Below are 24,236 nucleotides of genomic sequence, written 5' to 3'. Positions count from 1 at the left end.
CCAGCTCATCCTTTGCCCTCTGGATGAGCTTGGCCGTGGGCTTGGGTAATATTTGTTGTCAGTCTGGGTATCCCCATATTCAGGACCAGAGATTCATCATCTCCCTCAACTTAGCCCAGAGGCGCAGGACAGCACCACAAGCCCAGGTTAGGTCCCACCATCTTGCACAACCTTCACCGTGGAAACAGCCATCTGGGCTGGCCACATTTTCCAATTTCTTGAGTTGAAATTAATTGTATCAGAATTTTTCCTTGGAGTACTTCTTTGGCTATATCTCAGAGACTCTGGCAAGTAATGCTCTTATTTTTATTGATGCATAATTCATCTTTTAAGTTGTTTAAATTTTAATTTTGATTTCTTGTTTGATTCATGATCTATTTAGAGAAATGTTGTATGCTTTCACTTTCCTTGGATGGAGGGGTTTTCGATTGGGGATAGAGTGGCTATCTTTTCTACTTCGGTAGAAATTTATGGTCCAAGAATGTCAAAGCTTTTATGATTTCTACTTCACAGAATTTATGGAGAAATTCTTTGTTGTCCAGTACTTGATCAATTTTTACTACCATGTAATGGAATTTTGAAAGACTATATATTATCTATTTGATGTATAAGCAATACTAATTATGTTATATGTGTTTTCCATATCCTTAATTATTTGCTGAATGATTGAAAGGGACATGTCAGAAAGCTTCATTTATAACTTTTTAGTTTTATTGACTGTCATGTATTTCCAGCAGATTTTGAATGATACATTCTTATATGGTATCCACTGATATACAAAGTCACCTATTGCATCTTCTTGGTTGATAGTGCCTTTTATCAATATGAAATATCCACTTTTGCCAAATTTTGTATTATTTTTGGCTTTGTTTTGCTTTTGCTGGAATATTTTAGAATGCAATATTAGCATGTAACATTGATCCTCCTGTTTTCATTTTATTCCTACTGGGATATCTTTACCCAGCTCTCTTTCAATCTTTCGTTCTTATTTCCTCTTAAGTATGTCTCTTGGAAGTGTCATATAGCTGGATTTTTGTTCTTGTGTTGATTTAAAAATACATTTATTTTTTAATTTGCCAGGAGAATGTGATCATTTTCCTTTATGGTGATCTATTTTATTGGCCTTTGTATTATATTTAGAGATTAAATGTACTGCATGATAGAATATCTAAATATTAGTGGCTTAAACAAACAAATGGGAGATCAGTTAGCAAAGAAAGAGAGAACAGGTATTGGACACACACTAGGAGCTCTGCTAGGGTCTGAATTTCCTATCTCACCGGAGAGGCAGAGCTACATGGTGATTGTGAATTTCAGGAGATTTCGGTTCAAACACTCACGACTCCACTTCCTAGTATGTAATCTCGAGTGAGTTAATTTTTCTAAATTGGAATTCATTCACATAATATGAATATAAAGGAGGTTATAATAACACCCATTAGAGTGTTGCAAGGAGAATTCTATCATAATACATGTAAAACACTCAAGGCAGAGTAAGCACTGACCATTGGCTGATATTTACATTTTTACTTTTTTTTTATTACTTTAATTTATTTTTTGGCATCCTCTAATGTGGCTAATTTAATTTTAATAGACTATTATACACATTATGTAAATCAAATGCAGAACAAACTATCTGCCCTATATTTCTCTGTGTATCTTTGTGTGTTTGGTGTATCTATATGCTCCTTTTGTATGAGAATAATTGCAGGGGAGGTCAGGTAGCATTATACATGTAGTATGATTTCTTCTTAACGTTTGCTTTAAAGTCTAAAATTACACTAAAACCTAATTTTATCAGTTTTATTATGTACCAGTTTTTCTTACATAACGTACTATTTCTTTCTGAATTTTTCTTCTTTTTTTTTTTTTTTTTAAGAAGTGCTCATATTCATTTGCCATGGAGAAGTGTGGGTAGTATACTTTCTGAATCTTTGAGTGTCCGAAAGGTTTTTTTTTTTTTTTTTTTTTTTTTGCTCTTACAAGTAAACAACAATGTGGTTCAGTTTAGAATTCTTGGCTTACAATCTGTTTTTCCTAAAACTCTGTAAAAGCTGCTCCAGTGTTTTCTAGCACTTAGGGCCACATGCCAGGTACTAAGCTATTGTCTAGCGGCTCCCAATGTAGCCTCTCTCCTCTGTTTTGTGAGGCGGGGCCAGAACTCAGCAAGTGTGTCTCTTCTGTAAGTTTGCTCCTAGACTCTGCCAATAGGGAGTACAAGACGAGGCAGGAAGCCTAGAGGTCAGAAAAGGGAGTTGTTTGTTGCTACTGTGTTTTGTGTCTGTTCCTTTCAGTCCCACCTACTCAACAGATTTTTAGTCCAGTTGTTGTACTTGGTTCTTGTTTCCATTTTTTTCTTCCAACATTGCCACAAGCAGCTCACAGCATCGCTGCAGAGGCACAATTACCGTCTGTGCCAGGATCCTTCCTCTTAGGTCTTGAGGACTAAGTTCTGATTATTTTTATCTTGCCCAAATTCCTATCTAAGGGATGTAGGGAGTCATGCCCTACAAACCGTAAATTCTCATCGATAGGTTTTATTTAACCCTATATATTGGGAGTTACTTTCCAATCTGACTGGCATAACATTATGCCAGAAGAAGAAAGTCAAAATATTTTTACCCCAAAACATGTTTCTTTGCCACATTTTGAATGGCCCTGCAAAGCTGTCCTATGTGGGGGAATATTTGCATGTGTAAAGAATCTCTATTAACATAGCTAGATCTTTTTCTTCCAGGCCCTCCCAATCCTAAAGAGCTTAACTAAGAGTCCAGCACGTTTTAAAGATCTGGATAGGAAACATTTGTCATCTATTGTCTCTAAGGGCAACTATCATAAGACTTCAGAAGAACCTTGGTCTCCGCAGTCTTTTACCTTAACCTGAACATTTCCTTTCTATCAATCCCAGGTCTCCAGACAAACTCAACCAATTGTCAACCAGAAAATTTTTAAATTTACCTATATCCTGGAAGCTCCCCACCACTGCTTTGAGTCCTGCCTTTCCAGACTAAACCAATGTATTTCTTAAATGTATTTGATTGCTGTCTCATGCCTCCCTAAAATGTATAAAACCAAGCTGCACGCTGACCACCTTGGGCACAGGTTCTCAGGATCCCCTGAGGGCTGTGTCACGGGCCATGGTCACTCATATTTGGCTCAGAATAAATCTCTTCAAATATTTTACAGAGTTTGACTCTTATCGTCGACAGTCTGAATCCCAACTCCAAAGAGCACCTCTTTTAAACTACTAAATTTTGAGAATTCCAACCTTTTTTTTGTTGATCCCCCAGGCACTGGGATGCAGAAGCTCACAGTGAGTTATGCCCATATTCCTCTTTTTGCCTTTCTGATCCTCCAATCCTACTTAATAAACTTTTAAAATTCAATTCTCTTAAAATGACTGGTGTGACTTCTGCTTTCCCTTCCGGATCCTGACTGATACAGATTAGAAAGAATTACAAAGTCAGTCTTGCCCTCTTTAGTTTGCAGATAACCTGTATTTTTATATTTTCCAATATAGAAAAGTATAGACTATCTTCAAAATCTGAAATTTCCCCATGATATGGCTGTGTGTGTGTCTTCTTTCAATGTTTCCTCCCTGACAAGTTTTGGTGGGCCTTTTCGATCTAGGCTCAGGTTAGTTTTCAATTCAGGGAATCACCTTTTGCTTTTTTCTTTAGCTATTCTTTTTTTTGTGGGGGGAGTAGAAGTGTTTGTCTTATCCTTCTAGAATGCCCATTATAGTTGTTTCTCTTGCATTTAACCTCCCTGCCTTTTATTTTTATTTATTTGTTTATTTATTTTATGGAGTGTCACTCTGTCACCCAAGCTGGAGTGCAGTGGTGCAATCTTGGCTCATTGCAATCTCCGCCTCCCGGGTTCAGGCAATTCTCCTGTTTCAGCCTTCTGAGTAGCTGGGACTACAAGCGCATGCCACCACACTTGGCTATTTTTTTTTTTTGTATTTTTAGTGGAGATGGGGTTTCACCATATTGGTCAGGCCTGTCTTGAACCCCTGACCTCAGGGGATCCTCCCACCTCGGCCTCCCAAAGTGCTGGGATTACAGGCATGAGCCACTGTGCCAGGCCCCTGCCCTTTTAATTATAATTTTTATCTCGGTTTTTTTGGCTTGGTGGTTTTGGGGAATTCCTTTTTTCTAGTTCACTTTCATCAGTATCCATTCTGCTATTCAGTACCTCAACTGAGATATCAATTTTGTCAGTCACATTCCCTCCTGCCCTAAGACTTCTCTCATTCTTTTATTGTTCCTTTTGATTGTAGGCTGCATTTATTTCATCAGTATAATATCCTCTCAAGTCTCACTAGAAACTCTAATCGTAACTTTAAAATGTTAAATCGTAACAGATTCTGTGTTAACTCTTTCATGAAAGTCATTCCATGTACTTTCTTTGCCTGATCCTCCTATTTTCCTATACTTCTCATAAAACAGGCACTTCTCCATGATATGTTAATATTCCCAAGTTTAGAGTACTCTTGGTGCCCTTTTAAAAAGCATTGCATTGTGTTTCTTATCTGAAGACCCCCACAACTATCCGCTAACTAAACAGGGTTTTTTAGATCCAGTTGTGAAAATCAAAGTCCCAGGTTTCTATGTGTTTCCTCATAAAGATAAGCGTGGGAAATAAGGCTGAGGCCAGCAACTCTACAAAGAAGGCTCTGTCTGGATGAGGTCTCCACTCTTTCAGTTAATTTTTCTTTGATTTCTTTCTAATGTGCTTCCTAGAAAAAGAACTGTTGCCACTAGCCAAGAGGTTCCTCCTCCGGGACTACTCAGCCTCAGGGTGTCTCCTCTCCACCACTTTCAGCTGGATGGCCCCATCTCCAATCCATGGCCTCCATGGCTCAGGTAGAGGGCTTTCTACCCGTCTCTGAACAGTCAGCTCTTCCAGATTTTGCTCCTCCAACCCAGTGAGAAATTTACAGCTCTTCTCAGAATTATCTATCATTTCTACCCGACTCATTGAACAGTGTCAGTCAGAGCCCTAGCATCAGAAAGTACTCATCTTGAGAGTTGGTAAGAATGACTGACAACAGTATAACAGGTTTGAAAAAGGAAAGTGTTATCAGAAGGAAAGAAAACTGCAGTAGAGTTCAGCAATATTCTTCAGCAAAACAGGACTGAGTGTGCAGCAAGGTGCTTCAGCAAAGCAGGACTGAGTGGGCACCAAGGTGCTTTGACAAAACAGGACTGAGTGTGCAGCAGGGTGCTTCAGCAAAAGAGGACTGAGTATGCTGAGATGGATTTTTCCTTAGGGGTGTTTTGGACCTTAAAGCAGGAGCTTAAGGGAAATTTGAACCATATTAGCCCATAGGTCTGCATAAATGATTACATTTGTAGACATCGTGGTGCCTTGATGTCAACAAGGGTTGCGCGATGAGTTTCGACATGCATGCAATCCAGAGATGTATAGAAATTCTGGTTACTTGTAAATTTGGGGGAAAGAAACATGGAACCAGATGCCTGCTTTAGGTAATAAGAAAGCCCAATTACTTGTAATTCCTCAGGTAAGGAGTTTTGTCTCTGGATGGTCTGCTTGATGGGCATCAGGTGATCTTTCCTCTCCTTAGTGTCCACAAAGCTGTCAGCTCCCAGTGCCTTCTTTTGGTTTTAATGTACATTTTGCTGTTAGTTTCCTATGATTTCTGGGTAATGTTCTTTGGGTTTGTGGTATTCAGTTCTTAGTTTCAACACTTTTTTTTTTCTTTTTAAATTTACTTACATGTTTTTGTTCATTTCCACGGGTTGGAGGGATTGTAAAAGTAAGGCATGTATGCCATCATCTTTCCAGAAATCTGTCAATATATGATTTTTACTTGAACCTTCTATGGGATTTCATAAGAGAAAAAAAATGTACATAATCATATGTAAAGAAAAGTAAAAGGATTTCATTAAAATTATTAACAATTATCAATATGCTGCTATTAAATGTATATACGTGTGTATAAATACACACAAACACATATATATCTCCACTCCCAACAACTTTTCTGAGCTTCAGACCACAGTTGCAACTGAATATCTGCATGAGACCGTCAATCTTAGTATTATCTTCATCAACACTTAACCTAGATTTTTTAAATGGAACTTACAGGGCCAAGCGCCGTGGCTCACGCCTGTAATCCCAGCACCTGGGAGGCCAAGGCAGGCAGATCACTTGAGGTCAGAAGTTTAAGACCAGCATAGCCAACATGGTGAAACCCCATCTCTACTACAAATACAAAAATTAACTAAGTGTGGTGGCAGGTGCCTGTAATCCCAGCTACTCAGGAGACTGAGGCAGGGGAGTTGCTTGAAATAGGAAGGCGGCGGTCACAGCGAGCCGAGATTGCGCCACTGCACTCCAGCCTGGGCAAAAGAGAAAAACTCCGTCTCAAAAAAACCAAAAACAAAACAAAAATGGAACTTACAATAAGAGCTGAGACCCCAGCACTACCACTTACAAAGCTCTTGAAAGAAAACCAGTTGAAGCTCCTAACCTCTTACCCAATCACTTGTAAACTAGGGTAAATTTGAAATAGAAGAGCATTTTTGGAAGGGACTCCGCTGTTGGAGAAATGTGAGGGTACTTTTCCCCTCATCTCAAACTTAGAACAGAAAGCTGAAGAGGGACCAGTCAGAAATCTCAATTTGCCTTCCTTGGAACTTTGGGAGCACAGAGGACAGGTCTGTGCCTCCTCTGTGGCTCACTGTTGGCTGGCTGCTTTGTGTCAGACGAGTTGCCACCCAGGACATAATCTGTCCCTTCCAGTGTTTGTTGGAGCAAAGAAAACTTAAGAGTTTCCATGGGCCAAACATGAATCACATGGGAGAGACTTCTATAACCAGCTGAATGGGGGATCTGGGAGGATAAGGGCTCCTGCAGAAAACAGGAGGGTGGGAAGTAGTGAGAGAAGAGTGGCCATGAGAGAACAGGCTTCACAGAAATCAAGGAAACCACAAATCAAAAAGATTGTCTTCCCTCTTCCCCTTCTTCCCCTTGCATTTTCCCCCTTTATTTTGCTTTGTTTTATTTTCAAAGAATTTCACTTCTAACATATCAGATGATTTGCATATTAATTATCTTCATTTGTCATCCAGGCTGTGATGTCCATGAGGGGGCAGGGATCTTTGTGTATGTTGCTTACTGATGAACAGAAGAGTACTTGGGTCACAAGAGGAGCGAGAGAAATCTTTGTGGAATTTGAACATGAATTCAGTTGGAATCTCCAAAGAACAATGGGACCACCATGAAAGTAAACATTAAAGACCTTTCATGGCCAGAGAGCCCCAGGGTGTGAGCACCATGATCTAACACCAGTCAGAGAAGCAAGTTCCTTCTCTCATCTCCCTTTTCTGATCCCTCCCCAGATGGAGCTACAATTCTGGAGAGGTCAGTGGTAGCCTAGTCGGCAGAATCCAGGAATAACAACCTAGAAATGGTTAACAGAGATGAAACCGAGTCCTTTCACAATATGCATAGCCCACCCAAGGAATATCTGAGCTAAAATTAAGAGAAGATTTAATCCTAAATAAAAATCCAGAGTTTCATTATTAGAATTACACTGGACTGAACATGTTCAAGAGCTGGATCGTTTGGAAACAAGAAATAACTGGAGGGATGTTAAATTACCTAAAATTAACCTGAAATGTCATGAAGGCCGCAAAAGGTTTTATCCAAACACCCCCAGGGCTTTGAATGGACAGTTTCTAATTGCATTCCCCGAGTTATCCCTGTTTTACCGAGGCACTGGCATGGGAAAAAACCACCTTCTTCTCACTTGCAGCATTTTCCCTACTGCAAAAATTCTGGCTCTCCTTTAGGGAACACATGTCTGTAATTTTTTCTATAGTATAACCAACAATTCAAATCCAGGGTCTATTTCCCATAACCCCTTCTTTTCTAGCATGTGATAAGTTGCATAATGCCTATTAAGCACTTAATAGATGTTTGATGAGTGAACAAGTGATCACATGATAGGGCCTCTTGAGATCAAAGATTAAAAAGCTCTAGAAGCGCAGGAAGGACAAACTGTGTATTCTGAAGTGTATGCAAGTGAAAATTAGGTAAGTAAAATGGGTGCATATTCATTTTTTTAATAGTCAGGAAAGGTCCAATCAAGTTTTCTTGAATCAGCCGGGCGCGGTAGCTCAAGCCTGTAATTCTAACACTTTGGGAGGCTGAGGCAGGCGGATCACTAGGTCAGGAGATCGAGACCATCCTGGCAAACACGGTGAAACCCCGTCTCTACTAAAAATACAAAAAAAACTAGCCGGGTGTGGTGGCAGGCGCCTGTAGTCCCAGCTGCTCGGGAGGCTGAGGCAGGAGAATGGTGTGAGTCCAGGAGGCGGAGGTTGCAGTGAGCCGAGATCGCGCCACTGCACTCCAAACTGGGCGATACAGCCAGACTCCGTGTCAAAAAAAAAAAGTTTTCTTGAATCGATAAATGAATGAATGAATGAATGAATGAATGAATGAACTAACATAAGTGAATATGTGAATAAATGTCTGTACGTACACAGGCACGGTAAAAAGAGAAAACAAACTTTTGTCGATGTTATTTAATGCAAATGAAGTGGATTTAGACATTTGTCCCTGTTTTTCATTTTCAGGTGATCCTTGTCTTTGTACTAAGCATTGGGTCTCTTATTATCTATTTCATCAATTCTGCTGAGTGAGTACAATGTCCAGTCATGCTTGTCTGCTATATCAGTACATTGCTCGGCTAATGTGGAATTTTCTCCTCAGGAATAATGCTTAATATACTTTCACACACACATGCACACACACACACAAGCTCATAAAAATTGATGTGGTTGGCCTCTCCCAGTAAGCACTAAGCCCAGCTCTGCAAAATATACAAGAGTTTCCTGTATCCTGCCACCTTCCACTGCTAGGAGTCAGGGTGGTCTGCAACCCCCACCCCAGGTTTACTCTGGAGTCTCTGGGATGCCAGCCTTCAGCTTTCTTTCCCTCACCTAGGCCACTCATGAAGATTTTGTATGTCTTTGGTTTCCTTGGGTATTGGAGCAGAAACTCTGTTGTAGTTTCAGGGTTTCTCATAGGTTTCAGGCAACTTCGGATGGTATTGAGAAAGGAAAATGCCAGCCCTCACCTGCGGCAAAGAAGCGAATTGTTGCCTGCTGTCCTCTGAAAGCATCCTCTTCTTATTTCTCAGGGTTAGGGCAGCTATTTTGGACAAAGCCCATTCTACTCTGAATTTCATGTCAATCACCTGGGAATTATATTGGATTTCTAGCTAAAATGGAATTGGGATTGCAGGGCCGCAGAAAGCCAGGCAACTTTAGATAACCTAGGGAAACTGGTTGTCTTTGCATTGTAAATTCCTAAGAGATCTTTTAGGATATTTTCTTTGAAATTGGTTCAAATCAATCCATTTGACCTAGAGTATCTCTGTATCAGAAGATAATAAAATTGAAATACACTGACTAGATAGATGATCTTGCAAACCAGGAAGAGCTCCATCATCTCTCTGGCTCTGAATCCCCATTGTTAAAATGGAAATAGAACCAATACATCCTAGGAAAGAAATTGTGGGTAATTTTCCTGTTATTTCCAGTGCCATGGGCAGTCCACTGGTTTTGTTCATGCGTTCCTCTACTCCCAAGAGAAAAGGTAATTTCCTTGAGATCTGAACTTAAGTGTCTGGATTCATGGTGAATAAAGAAAAATTCTCCTATTCTTTCCCTTTAGTTGGTCTTATATAGATACCACTTTTAAAATGTTCATCTTCACAAACTGTCCTTCTTTATTTCCCAGCCCTGTTAGAAGCTGTTCATCATACGAAGACAAAACCATTCCTATTGATTTGGTTTTCAATGCTTTCTTCAGTTTCTATTTTGGATTGAGAGTAAGTACCTACTGAAAGTGGGAGTGAATATCCAAACACCACAGGCACAACATGCAGAGAACTAACTGTGTCTCAGTTAGTCCTACAATCTGCCTGAGTTTTCAAACTCTAAAGATAGATCATCTGTGCTCTAACTTGCTAAATATATACTGATCCCTAAAAACTCTCTGTCTTGCACGTGAAACCCTAAACCAGGTTAAAAGTTCCAACACAACATGAAAGTGATTCTTATGTTAAATGCCATCATCGTGTTCCCATGGCCTCCTTACTGGCTTCCCATCTTTACTAATAAAGTCAAACGAGCAGAACTTGAGTAGCAAGTCTCTGGAGATGTCTTTGGCTCCACTGGTGGCATGCCTGCAATACAACTGTGGAAAATAACTTTGTATCTTTGTTTCATTTTGTTACACTCATTTGTTAAATATTTCTCTCACTCTAGAGGTATTTATTAAGACCTTTTCTAGATCTAGATTTCAATCTCTTTATTCATTCCTTGTTTGTGGGAGACTAATGTGTATATATAAAATATATACATATATGTATGTATATATAGGCATGCTATATATAAAAACATATCTTTTTTTTTTTTTTAAAGACAGGATCTTGCTTTGTCATCTAGGCTGGAGTGCAATGATGCATTCTTCATTCACTGCAACCTATACCTCCCAGGTTCTGATGGTTCTCCTGCTTCAGCCTCCTGGGTAGATGGGATTACAGGTGCCTGCAACCATGTCCAGCTAATCTTTGTATTTTTAGTAGAGACAAGGTTTCACCATGTTGGTCAGGCTGGTCTCAAACTCCTGACCTCAAGCTATCTGCCTGTCTTGGCCTCCCAAAGCATCCACATAGCATATAAATATATGTGTCCGTGTATATGTAAAACAGAAGGAGATCAAGGCTTCAGCTGATGATTAAAATGTAGCTGAATAATGCTGTCTCTTGTGTTCACTTCAAAATTCTTGAGGGTAACAGAATTTGTGTTATTCTGTTTCCGTTTCATAGTTTATGGCAGCTGATGACAAGATCAAGTTCTGGCTGGAGATGAATTCTATCGTAGACATCTTTACCATCCCACCAACCTTTATTTCTTACTATTTGAAGAGCAATTGGCTAGGTAAGTGTGCTGTGGGAACTGGTAGCAATATCTATGAAAAAATAAAAACTCAACATTCATTTATAAGTATCTATTTTTCATTTTTGCTTAATGCCTGACTGTCATTTTAAAAACCCCTCACCTTAATAGTATGGTTTTACAATACACTTGCAGAAACCTTTTAACTTTAACACTTTGCAACGCAGCAGGCACGCAGTAGGTGTTCAATAGGTGTTGATGGAATTGACTGCACTTGTAATGTGAGAGGCAAGGTACCAACATCTCATTCCCCTCATGACACCTTTATGCTGGGATCCCACAGGACCTGGGGGAGGTCAAAAACCTCCCTTTGTCTTTAAAAGCTAATCATCACCTCCATATGTACTATGGCATTTTAGAGAATTATTTATTTAATTGTTTTGTCTTTAAGGTGAATGTGTTGACAGTGCATGGACATTATGTAGCTTTTATCAGTTTCATAAAATAAATATGAATTCCATTCCTTGCTAACATTATCATGCCACCTAAAGTAAAATATTATACAAACATTGTGAAGCATATCATAGAGACTGTAATGTCAGGAGTTTAAGTGGTTAAGGGAAAATTTGCTCTCTGTTCCAAAGAAGAGTTAAATAGAGTAAAATGAATAGTCCCCATAATATGTCAGGCATGCTTCTACACGCTTGATAGGGATGCTACAACTCTGTGAGGTTGGTACTATTATAATAGTAACATTTTACATTTTACATTCCCATCTTACAGATAAGGAACTAGAGACGGTGAGGGGATTGCCTTAGGTTACAACAGTGTCAGGGCTAGTATTTGAACTACAGCTTAAGCTGTTACACCTATAACTTGAGAACAGATTTGGAACATGTCGAGAAGAAAAAGAATGTAAGCAATTCCAATGATGTTATAACGTAGGCTCCCTCTGGGGTGACCCTCTGATTTTGGCAGCTTTCTTCTTTCCACTGGTTTGTAGGTTTAAGGTTCCTAAGAGCATTGCGGCTGCTAGAACTCCCTCGAATCTTGCAAATTCTACGAGCCATCAAGACCAGGTAAATAGCCCTGACCGAAGTACTGCTTACTTACTAGTTTGGATTAGAAAATGAATGTATTAACTGGACCTTAAACTCAATGCATTTCTTACCAGAATTTCAGTGCAAAGATCATGAAATCTCTCAGCTGCCAAAATATTATTTGTTCACATTCTCCCATTATATTGCATCTTAAAGTAGCTGAAAACTTTGCAATCGTTTTAAATCACTGGTTTAGTCTTTGTTTTGTAAAGCTATGGTGTATAAGTTTATTTAGGTTTTAATTCTAGGTCCCTCCACCAAAAAAAAAAAAAAAAAGTCAAAACAATTCAGAGGTATTGGTTCCATATATTTGCTTTAACAACGCACGTCTCTCCTGGCTAGGTAAAGAAAAAGAAATAATTCTTCAGGCATTAGAGTGTAAAACAATTCCTTGAAGCATATGTTACCCAGTAGCAGCCAGCAGTGAACTATTGCTTGCAGAAATATAGCCACCTAAGTATTTCCAGACAACAAGAACATAATCCAAACTGCCTTTGAGCAGCAATACTTGTAAAGTTTTGAGCAGTTTGGTCTGTTACCTACTCAAAATCTCCATGCCTTGACAGTCAAACTAGAAGCATCAAATATTAGAGGCCAGGTGGATTTCATTTCTATGTGTTTATGAATTATGGAGAAGCTGGAGGAGGAAAGGCTGCTCCTGTGTGACAGGTGGTCCTGCCTGAAAACCAGAGAGATCTCAGCTAAACTCTAGGGCTCTCCTTAGGTGACAAGGGCCCCTCTCATCCTTCACTTGAAGACCCTGTTATCAGTTCAGCAGCCTGAGTGACTTTATATTTTTGTGTTCTGTTCAGAATTTTATTTTGCAAATCTGCTCCCTGGATTTCTACTCCTTGGATTCCTGGCATAATGCATTGCATATTACTATGTTGGACAATATAACAATCTCCATGATCCACATGTAACATATTTTAAAAGTGATATGAGGCTAGTGGATATCGCAGCAAAATTCAGACTTTCCAAACAAGTATATGTAACTGGGCGAGTTTCAAAGCTGTGTTTCTCAACCTCTAATGTGTACGTGAATCAAGCAGAGAATCTTGTACCAGTGCAGATTGAGAGATCGGGGCAGGGACTGGGATGCTGCATTTCGAATATGTTCTCGGGTAACGCCATTCCTTCTGGTCCATGAGCCACACTTTGTGTAGCAACATCTTAGAGGATGAGGTGTTTATGCTGTTCTGGAATCTGTTAGACCCAACAGCTCTTTGTCTTTCTTCCTCTAGTAACTCAGTGAAGTTTTCCAAACTATTGTCAATAGTTCTCAGCACCTGGTTCACAGCTGCGGGATTCATTCACCTGGTAAGCATCTCATCACAATTCCTAGTGGTGTCTGTTGTTACCAGCATCCGTTTTTTGAAAAATGGAAGGGAACCTGCTGAGCCCCTGTCTCCACCACTGTAAGCCAGTTAGAGGTGTGTCTTTCTACTTCCCATTTTCAGGTTTTCTTTACCCTCATATTCTCACAAATATGTATATCCTACAATCAAGGTGTCTCTGTTTCCTCTTCCAACTTTCAAAACCTACTCTTAGGGAAAGACCCAGTAAGCTCCAAAGGTATCAGCAATAAGTAAAACGTATCACTGTATCTTCATAAGAGTTCTAGCGTTAAAAAAAATTAAAAAGTGAAGGAAATGAAGCCAGTTACAGGATTTCAGACTTATAAATGCTGGAAACATATGAGGGAGGAGTTACTGTTGCAAAGGGGAGTTTGGGGGCTTTTTTGATCCTCCTCCTGAAATCAGTCTGTATACCTAGCTGCCTCCTTTGCCTATAGGAAAGGCTGGTTCTTATCCCACATAATGAGAAATCTAGGAAATGGATCTCAACCATAGGAAAGGAACTCCTGGACCTTACTTTGTGAGGACAGTTGAGGAGCAGTCATTAGCAAATACAGAAATTGATGGGAAATGTTAAAAGCCTGCAAAAGCCGTTGAGCTAAACAAAACAGAATTCATAACAGGTCTTTTTTATCTGAGCCCTTCTCTCAATATTAATGTAAAACAATAACAATTTAAAAATACATTAAAAAGTTACCATTGTTCAATTCAACAAGAAAAATGTCAAATGCAAACAAGGATATGAACCTTCAAGAAATCTGAAGCTCTCTACGTCCTCCTCAGCACTCAGGAAGGAAAGAGATTTTCCCGAAGTGTCACAGCAGTAAAGGCTGATTCCTGGATTTAGAGAATTGAACCTTCGAGTCCTGGGCCCACCAGGGGACAAGTAGACATTAGTGTCCCTTTAGAAACCTCGTGGCTGCCACAGGATGCTAAAGGAAAAGTCATTAGGGCTTTTTTCTTTTTCCTTTAATAGCTGTTTCAATGAGAGGCTCAAAGCCTAAATGTGGCCTACAAGCATATTATTATATTTGACCTAATTATGTTTTAATTTTTTGTTTGCTATTTTTTTTCACTTGCTGACTTTTATGAAGAGCTCACATAAAAATCAGAATTTCTGAATTCTTCGGGAAAATATAAGGTTCTAATAATCCCACTCTCCCAAGGCCACCAAACCTTTAGCTGAAGAATAGCTTCGTATCACAAGGTCGAGAGATCGAGACCATCCTGGCCAACATGGTGAAACCCCATCTCTACTAAAAATATAAAAATTAGCCAGGCATGGTGGCATGCATCTGTAGTTCCAGCTACTCAGGAGGTAGAGGCAGGAGAATTGATTGAACGCAGGAGGCACAGGTTGCAGTGAGCCAAGATCGTGCCACTGCACTCCAGCCTGGCAACAGAGCGAGACTCCATCAAAAAAAAAAAAAAAGAATATCTTCTCCCTATGTACAGCAGGTGCTCTTGGGTTTACCACAGTCTCTGCCAGGCCTACTTGAATCATTGTAGTTTTGCTCCACTCCTCTAAGGATGTGAGCATGTTTCCCTGCTGGACATCTGGTTTCCCAGGAAAGGAGACCTCCAGCAAGGAAGTAACCACAGAACAAAGGAGAAGCAATGAGATGACATGTGAATTAAATGGTGCCACTTTGAGCCATGCCAATTTCTAGAACATTAAAAACCTAGAAGAACTATATCCCAGAGCAAAGAGGATAGCAGATTTTATTGAGGGGATATTTGAAATGGCAAACCAAAATAAAAGCTATGGTTATCCTAACTCACCATCTTCCCATTCTCATACCATCCTTCAGCTAAAAGTTGATATCATTCAAAGATTAATATTAACTAGAAATGAATCAATATGGCACCTGTGCCTAAATTCTGCTAAAAATAACAAGAAGGTGTATTGGAAAGCAGAGAGAAACATTCGCATAATAGAAGTTACAAAATAGAACAGTTATGAGAGCATCAATTAAGATAATTTGCCCAAGGGAACAAAGGAAAAGTTAAGAAAAAAAGCCCTTTATATTTAAAAAAATAAATAAATTTTTTAGAAAAACTGAAAATGATCCTTCATAGAATATTTATACGGTTTTAACTGAGGGATTATTAAACAACAGAAGTAATTGAAAGTGGACCAAAAGACATCAGAGAAAAATAACAAGAAGAGTATTACAGAGCTAAAAACCACATTAGAGGGAACCAAAATGTAATACATTTGACAAAATCACATTCAGAAACATGATGGACAGGACTGGAGCAAAAATCTTGACATGGAAAATAACAAAGATACTCAAATGGTTGTAAAAAAGAAACGTGAAAGTGGGACAATATTGATGCAACCTACTGTAAATATCATTAGGGTATTACAGAAAATAATAAATGGTGCCAGAAAAGTGTTTTAAAATAAGGTGTTGAATCTGTAGATTAAAGGATATACTGTATTCCAGGAAAGACAATTCTAAGATATTAATTCTAATCATATATTGGAGCAGTTAACAGACATTCAGGGATAAAAAGATAATCCAAGCAGAACAAAACAAGATTTATACAGGGGGGAACCAATGAGACTAGCTTCAGGTTTCTTGGCAATATAGATCAATACCAGAAGATGATACAGCAGTGTCTATAAAGTTTGCATAAAAGAAAGTGTAACCTGTCTTGTCATTTTAAGCGTGCAAGGGGTAACGCACCAGTGAGCTTCTTTTGAATCTGTATTAATAGCTTAATGATAAAATTCAGCCACATAGGAGATTAATGAAAAGAGAATTCAAGAATGGGGAAGCCATGGTAAGAAGTAGTGATAGTGGCTGGGCACGGTGGCTCACGCTTTTAATCTCAGCACTTTGGGAGGCCAGGGCAGGCACATCATTGGAGGTCAGGAGTTCGAGACCAGCTTGGCCAACATGGTGAAACCTCGTCTCTACTAAAAATACAAAACTTAATTGAGTATGATGGCAGGTGCCTATAATCCCAGCTACTTGGGAGGCTGAGGCAGGTGCATCACTGGGGGGCAGGAGTTCAAGACCAGCCTGGCTAATGAAGCCTTATCTCTACTAAAAATACAAAAAAATTAGCTGTGTATGGTGGCATGCAACTGTAATCTCAGCTACTTGAGAGACTGAGGCAGGAGAATCATTTGAATCTGAGAGATGGAGGTTGCAGTGAGCTGAGATCATGCCACTGCACTCCAGCCTGGGTGACAGACTGAGAATCCATCTCAAAAAACAAACAAACAACAACAACAAAAAACATGATATTTTGGTCAGGCCCCTTGGCTCATGCCTGTAATCCCAGCGCTTTGGGAGGCCAAGGAGGGGTGGATCACCTGAGGTCGGGAGTTCGAGACCAGCCTGGCCAACATGGGGAAACCCTGTCTCTACTAAAAATAGATAAATTAGTCAGGTGTGGTGGCAGGCACCTGTAATCCTAGCTACTTGGGAGGCTGAGGCAAGAGAATTGCTTGAGCCCAGGAAGTGGAGGTTGCAGTGAGCCGAGATCATGCCACTGCACTCCAGCCTGAGTGACAGAGCAAGACGTCTCTCAAAAACAAAACAAAAAAGTAGTGGTAGTGATTACTGAATGGATATAAAATAGAGCTAAGACATAACCAAGGTAATTATCACTACAGAATAGAATGTAGATGCACAAAGTAAAAGTAATATAGCTAATATAAATGTTGATGGGCAGGTAAGAGAAGATGAGAGAATGTCCTCATATTCTTCTTCCTAGTGTATCTCAATCTAAAGTTGAAAGAAAGTTTAAAATAATAAGAATTCAGTTTTGAAATATGCAGTTAAAGTAGATAATGATTCAGTCTGTTAACATTAGTCTGTAATACTTTACCTTAACTGTATTTCCCACCTTGGACTGACGGGTCAATACTAACATGGTTAAGAGGAAGAACAATGTGAATAAGTAGACCCACAGAAGGCTGCCAACTCCCTTCTTCCATAAACTAAAGAGATACTAAGGAAGTGGAAAGGGATTTGAAACACCAAATTATTACTCCCAAGGACAATGAGTTAAATTTTAAAGCCTTTTTAAAAAATTGTAAAGGATATTTCCAGATTAAAATAAATTTAGTTTTACTTTGTACATATTGTGCAGGGATAATATTGAATCCCTCTACTATGAGTTGTAAGAGACACTATGGGATTTTAGCTTAAAGGGAACTGTGCCAATAAATATGAATGATTTAAATCTGTGTGACTTAAATTTGGTTTTCTTGTAATGTACATCTTGGAAAATAGTGAAGACTCCAGAAGTCAGTGACTTTGCAACAGTATCCACTATCAGCCATAAGACATAAGAACAGACATATAATCCCATTCTTTCTTTGGAGTGGAGTATTATAGGGGTCCACACTCTTAACCTATTCATTAAATTTAAGAAAGGATCAGCACTTGGCACATCACTTTTAAAAAGGGAACAAATATCTGAGCAAACTGCATGGTTTCTAATTTCCTTCCTAGTTCTTAAAAACAAAACGAAAAGACCACTTCCCCCAGTTAGACATCTCTAAGATTTTATCATCTTTTGTGCTAAATAGAAATGGAAACATCTAGAAAATATGTGAGGTGAGGAGGAAAAAAGAAAAAACAAAAAAAAATTTTTATTATAAACTATACATGTATAAATGTATGTTATATATAATATGTTACATAATATTTTACACATATTTATAATAAATTTATATATGATATAAATGTCTAAGTTACTTCATTTATCTAATATTAAAAAATCTGATAAATTTAGTTTTCTTGAAAGGTGAAGACTCAAAGAAAAAATCAGAAGAAAATATTTTTAAAGGTTTTTTTTTTTTTTTTTAATCAACAAAAAGACCATTGTGCAAAGAGGTAAACAACTTGGAAAACTGGTTTGTTTTTCCATAGACACTAGCATTCTATATGCTTAAGCTTAGTGAAATGAAGTGCTCATTTAAGTGCTTCTTTCTTTAATGATAATCCTAATCTGGTTAAAAAGTGAGAATATGTTATAATTGCTCAGTCTGAGAGCCTTTGGAGTCCCCTGGCTCCAGGATGCAATGCTTGCACCTACTTGAAAAGAGAGCACAGAGGCATCTGTGCGCTGTGGAGCTTTTCAAATGCTGTGCTGCAGCTACAAGCCCCCTCAGATTTTGGCAATGATCACAATTAAGGAAACCAAGACTTTACACTCACTACCGTGATTTACAAACTCTTCCATTTATGTAAACTCTTCATAGCAACCTGAAAGCCATTTGGTATTTCATTTGGATTGAATGAAGTGCAATTAATCTCGTGTTTTGCCTATTCTTTAAAATTCTTCTCTTGGATTCTATTCAGAGACGTTTCCTGAGTCTTCTCTCTTTGGACAGGTGGAAAATTCTGGTGATCCCTGGCTCAAAGGTAGAAATTCACAGAATATATCATATTTTGAGTCAGTTTACCTGGTCATGGCAACAACGTCAACTGTTGGCTTTGGAGATGTGGTAGCCAAGACATCCTTAGGACGGACGTTCATCATATTCTTCACACTGGGGAGTTTGGTGAAGAGTATTTTTAATATATTTTGAATATAGCTACATAAACCAGAAAATATTTGGTTAATGGTAATCAATGAAGCAATATAGGTTTAAGAGTGAACGTTGCATTATTTGGGGCACGTGTCAAGGGGAAATGAAAACATGCACAGATCCCGTATTTTCCAAACTGCATCCCCTGGAGCTCGGGATAAAATTGCTCAGTTTCCAGGGATGAAGGATGGTAGACAAAAGAAGCAGACTTTCCTGATTAAGCTTTACATTGATTTGAGCAAACCTATCTTCCTTCATAGTTTACCCATCAAACTAAAGTCTTTCTTCTAGAGGAAGGCTATTTGAGATTTGATCTGAAGAAAATTCCATCCCTCTCAGCTCGAATGAGTAACCTTTCACTAAAACAGCATTTAACTTTAGAGATGTGAACATCTGTGCCTGGCTTACGAGTGTAGCAAAGGCAAAAGCCTTCTTTTGTTTTAGTGACTTTCATTTCAATTCCTTAAATTCCACAACAGAGTTCTCCACTCCACTTTATTTGATACCTACGCATCCACGGTCTCACATCCCTTTTTTTCAGTCATTGTCTCTTAACCCTCCTCTGTCCCATAGGCTTTCATTCCAAGCCCCAAATAGAATAAACTCAGGGTGAGAAGGGAAGTTTTAAGTGATAAAAGGAGGGCGGGCCGGGCGCGGTGGCTCACGCCTGTAATCCCAGCACTATGGGAGTCCAAGGCGGGCGGATCACGAGGTCAGGAGATCGAGACCATCTTGGATAACACAGTGAAACCCCGTCTCTACTAAAAATATAAAAAATTAGCCGGGCATGGTGGCGGGCGCCTGTAGTCCCAGCTACTGAGGCTGAGGCAGGAGAATGGCGTGAACCGGGGAGGCGGAGCTTGCAGTGAGCCGAGATCGCGCCACTGCACTCCAGCCTGGGCGACAGAGCGAGACTCCATCTCAGAAAAAAGAGTTAATTAATTAAAAGGAGGGCCGGGCACGGTGGCTCAGGCCTGTAATCCCAGCATTTTGTGAGTCCAAGACAGGCGGATTACCTGAGGTCAGGAGTTCGAGACCTGTTCCAGACCAGCCTGGCCAACACGGAGGCACCCCATCTCTACTAAAAATACAAAAATCAGTCAGGCCTGGTGGCAAGCACCTGTAGCCCCAGCCACTTGGGAGGCTGAGGCAGGAGAATCGCTTGCACCTGGGAGGTGTAGGTTGCAACGAGCTGAGATCTCGCCACTGCACTCCAGCCCGGGAGACAGACAAGAGACTCTGTCTCAAAAACAAAAACAAAAACAAAAGTGATGAAAGGATAAGACATGTGGGGAAGTCACCTTGCTGCTTTCCTTTGTTTTCATCATTTTGAATACAGAAAAGCCTTGTATTAAATTTTAACAAAATTCAAAGGCTGAAATAAGGAAGAAAAACGGGGTCCCTTTTAACATGCTATCATGTACTCTTAGATGACAAAGTTTTACATACCCTCCTTTTCCTTTCTAATCTTGAAATTTTTGGAGTATTCATCAACATAATTAGAACTAAGATTTTATTTGCTGATCAATTTTAGATATTGTTTGCAAACTATATACCTGAAATGGTGGAACTGTTTGCTAACAAGAGGAAATACACCAGTTCCTATGAAGCACTCAAAGGAAAGAAGTAAGTAGTGTTTTAAGTATTTCTACAGTTCAAGAAATTCTATTAGCCACATATCTCGTTCTAGACATCTATTGTCTGCCTTAACTGTAGAACTCAAGATGAATATATCAGCAACATCTTGCATTCACTGAAAAGGATTGTGCTCAACTAAATACCATAAGAAAATGATATTTGCTACTTGACACAAACTGCTACATAGATGCCCATAAGAATACTAAATCAACTAAAATGACAGATAATGTTGTAATTCACTGTCAATAAATATTATTGATTATGGCACTATTTGTACATTCCTTTTCACTAACTTCTCCTATTGTCATTATCAATTGTCTTACTCATTTTCCTTGTATGGGTAACCTATGGCTAATTTTACATAATGGATAAGATTAAAGCCATGATTCCAATTTAAAATAATTAGTTTAATTCAGTTGTCTTAGCCAAAGCTCCCCTAAGCCATCTGGGGCTCATTTATGGATGAGGATTTGCCCGCGTGAGAAGTTTCTACCCTGTCTTCTGTAGCGCCTCCTAGATAACTGATTTTTTTTTCATGCCACAGCCATGTGTTCCCAGGAGGAAAATGGAGTGGAGTTGTTTTTATATTATTTCTTCTTGGATTCATGTTACCTTAGCTTCCATTAGGTTTTTTTCCTATCTAAGACAAAAAGAATGAAATGGAGATTTTTTTTTTTTTTTTTTTTTTTTTTTTTTTTTGAGACAAGAGTCTCCCAGGCCGGAGTGCAGTGGCGCGATCTCGGCTCACTGCAAACTCCGCCTCCCGGGTTCATGCCATTCTCCTCCCTCAGCCTCCCGAGTGGCTGGGACTAGAGGCGCCCGCCACCACGCCCAGCTAATTTTTGCATTTTTAGTAGAGACGGAGTTTCATTGTGTTAGCCAGGATGGTCCCGATCTCCTGACCTCGTGATCCGCCCGCCTCTGCCTCCCAAAGTGCAGGGATTACAGGCGTGAGCCACTGCGCCCGGCCTGAAATGGAGATCTTAAATTAGATGTGATCCTTTTAAAATCTTAGTCCCTGTCTACTGTAATGAAAGACGCATAATGGAGATAGACTCCCTCAAAGCAGTCTCTTAATACAGTTGGATGAAAACTATAATTGACCTAGGACTATGAAGAGGAAAGGAAAAATATGATGAAATGAACAAAAAATAAATAGTGAGAAGCAATGAATTTAACTAGATAAGCCAAAATCGGGCCTCATTTGTCTCAGGAAAAGCCTTTGGGGCACATACAAAATCAGTCAATAGGTCTGGGAATGTTAACGTTAACTTAGGTTAAAATTATGTTTTCAGTTTTCTTCAATGAGTAGTAGGAGGAAAATAGTTCCTTTAAATGCCTTAAACCTCAGAAAATTTTTCATGACAAAAACTATGTGCATAGAGTTCTGCACCTGTCTTCGATGTCGCTCCACTGGGCTCATGTTTTTGTAACTCCTAGATATTTGTAAATGTGGAAGATAAGCTGAAACAATCTGGAATGTGGTGCTTTCTCAGCCATGATATTTGGCTCTGGAAACATTGATGAACTTTTCTGCTCCTCAAGAAAAAAACAAACAACAACAACAACCCAATATCAGACAACTAGGAATCAAGTGAAAAAATGAAGTGAAAAATCTATTATAAGTTATAAATAAATGTGAAAAATCTAGCAATAATAGTAGTTGCTCTTGTATTCTTAAAAAGCTAGGTGCAATTTAAATGTTTGGAGTCATATTCTACTTGAGATGAGATAGAAGACTGTGGATATCTGATGCTTCTTTTGTATTAGAAATGCAGTCCTTAGTGTTTCAATGTTTAAAATCTGATGCAGGCCAGGCACGGTGGCTCATGCCTGTAATTCCAGCACTTTGGGAGACTGAGGAGGGCAGATCACCCGAGGTTGGGAGTTCAAGACCAGCCTGACCAACATGGATAAACCCCATCTCTACTTAAAAAAATACAAAATTAGCTGGGCATGGTGGTGCATGCCTGTGATCCCAGCTACTTGGGAGACTGAGGCAGGAGAATCACTTGAACCCAGGAGGTGGATGTTGGAGTGAGCCGAGATCACGCCATTGCTCTCCAGCCTGGGCAACAAGAGCAAAGCTCCATCTCAAAAAAAAAAAAAAAAAAAAAAAAAAAAAAAAAGTCTTGGTGATGCAAATACCATATTTATTGAAAACTAAGTTTGAGCTAATTATTCATCTCTAAATGCTGACAGGAAGGTGCTTGTGTTCCTCGGATGATCCACCTCACCTGTTCTTGCTGCCTAGGTTCATTGTGGTCTGTGGAAACATCACCGTGGATAGTGTGACCGCTTTCCTGAGGAATTTCCTCCGTCGCAAGTCAGGAGAGATCAATACCGAAATTGTTTTCCTGGGAGAGTAAGTATATCTGTATGGCTCATGGGTTCTAAATTAATATTTAAAATATGAGTGAATATTTTTAATGCAAGAAAATCACCTTCACAATATTTATAGAAAAATTAGATATTGATCATAAACAAAACAAAAAAGAAATCTTTGACCACGCTAATCTCTGCAAATATTTTGGAATATATCTTGTCAGATGTTTTTCTGCATAGGTACTAATATGATTTAAGTGATTACTATTTGACATTTAGGTTACACTACACATTATTATCATATATGAGTGTAATCTTATGCAAAAGCCTGGTGCACTTGATAACTATTATTCTGTTAATTCTCAGAATTAGAAATGTGACGTTCAAATCAATACAGAAATGATTGCTCTTGATGCTGTTTTTGTCCTATGCAGTCTTTCTTTCCACTAGCAGAGCCTAAGTCAAATATTTTGTCGAGCACTGGGAAATACATATTTAGTACAGAAAGATTTTAAGTATAGCTTAGGTATACAAAATGATTTCTTATATTTTAATTTTATAATTTTCAATTTGGTAAGATTGACTAATTTTCTATGTTTTGACTGTTGGCTTTTCTTTTTGAAATTTTTCTGTCTTTCATCCCCTCCTATTAGGTGGATTGATTACCTGTTGCTTTACTGACTTTTCTACTCAATATATGTTGATACTAGGCATTTTGTGTTACATGTTATACATATTTTTCTTCCTACTTTCACCTTTTAATTTTTTTCATACTTTTATTTTCATACAGAAGTGTTTGATTTGCATGCATTCCAGTCAGCCCATTCTTTTAGTATTTAAGATCCGTGGAATTGTTTTGCCTGATGTGTAGATAATTGACTTATTTATTTTTCTCAAATGATTCATCAGTTACACAAATATCATTCACTAAATAAGTCAGCCAGATTTTGAAATGACATTTTGATCTTACATGGGATTGTATACAGCATCGCCTCCATCTTTGGGCACTGTGTAGTTGAGCACTCTGCTTTTACATTATGACATGTTCAATTCACCATAAATCTGGGCCCTTATATATGGAATAACTGATAGCAGTTTGAAGCACTCTACTATGTTACTGACAGCCAAGAATTCTGTTTAAGTAGCATCACCGTGTCCATCTTTCTAGCAATTTGTGCATTATTTAAATCTTTTGTTAGAAAACAGTAGAAACAAAGAGTACTAAAACTAGGAATTAAAAGCTAATTATTATGATCCAGCTGAGACAGAGAGGAAATCAATAGATGTGTGACATGTTTTACCTGCCGTTGCATTT

The 24,236-nt window shown here is 38.9% G+C and overlaps 1 protein-coding gene across 1 annotated transcript in view; it reads left to right on the top strand.

Moving 5' to 3' along the window:
* Positions 1 to 24,236, top strand: part of KCNU1 (potassium calcium-activated channel subfamily U member 1) — a 165,036-nt gene that overhangs the window by 12,533 nt on the left and 128,267 nt on the right. Inside the window, exons 3-10 of the mRNA XM_030937901.1 lie at positions 8,613 to 8,674; positions 9,781 to 9,871; positions 10,874 to 10,985; positions 11,947 to 12,022; positions 13,288 to 13,363; positions 18,761 to 18,931; positions 20,493 to 20,584; positions 22,851 to 22,961. Of these exons, the coding sequence (XP_030793761.1) occupies positions 8,613 to 8,674; positions 9,781 to 9,871; positions 10,874 to 10,985; positions 11,947 to 12,022; positions 13,288 to 13,363; positions 18,761 to 18,931; positions 20,493 to 20,584; positions 22,851 to 22,961 (791 nt within the window). The remainder of the gene's footprint in view (positions 1 to 8,612; positions 8,675 to 9,780; positions 9,872 to 10,873; positions 10,986 to 11,946; positions 12,023 to 13,287; positions 13,364 to 18,760; positions 18,932 to 20,492; positions 20,585 to 22,850; positions 22,962 to 24,236) is intronic.

Source organism: Rhinopithecus roxellana, chromosome 9 (assembly GCF_007565055.1).
Source record: "Rhinopithecus roxellana isolate Shanxi Qingling chromosome 9, ASM756505v1, whole genome shotgun sequence".
Lineage (NCBI taxonomy): Eukaryota > Metazoa > Chordata > Mammalia > Primates > Cercopithecidae > Rhinopithecus > Rhinopithecus roxellana.
Note: the sequence above shows the minus strand (reverse complement) of the source record. Positions and strands in the feature narration are given on the sequence as shown.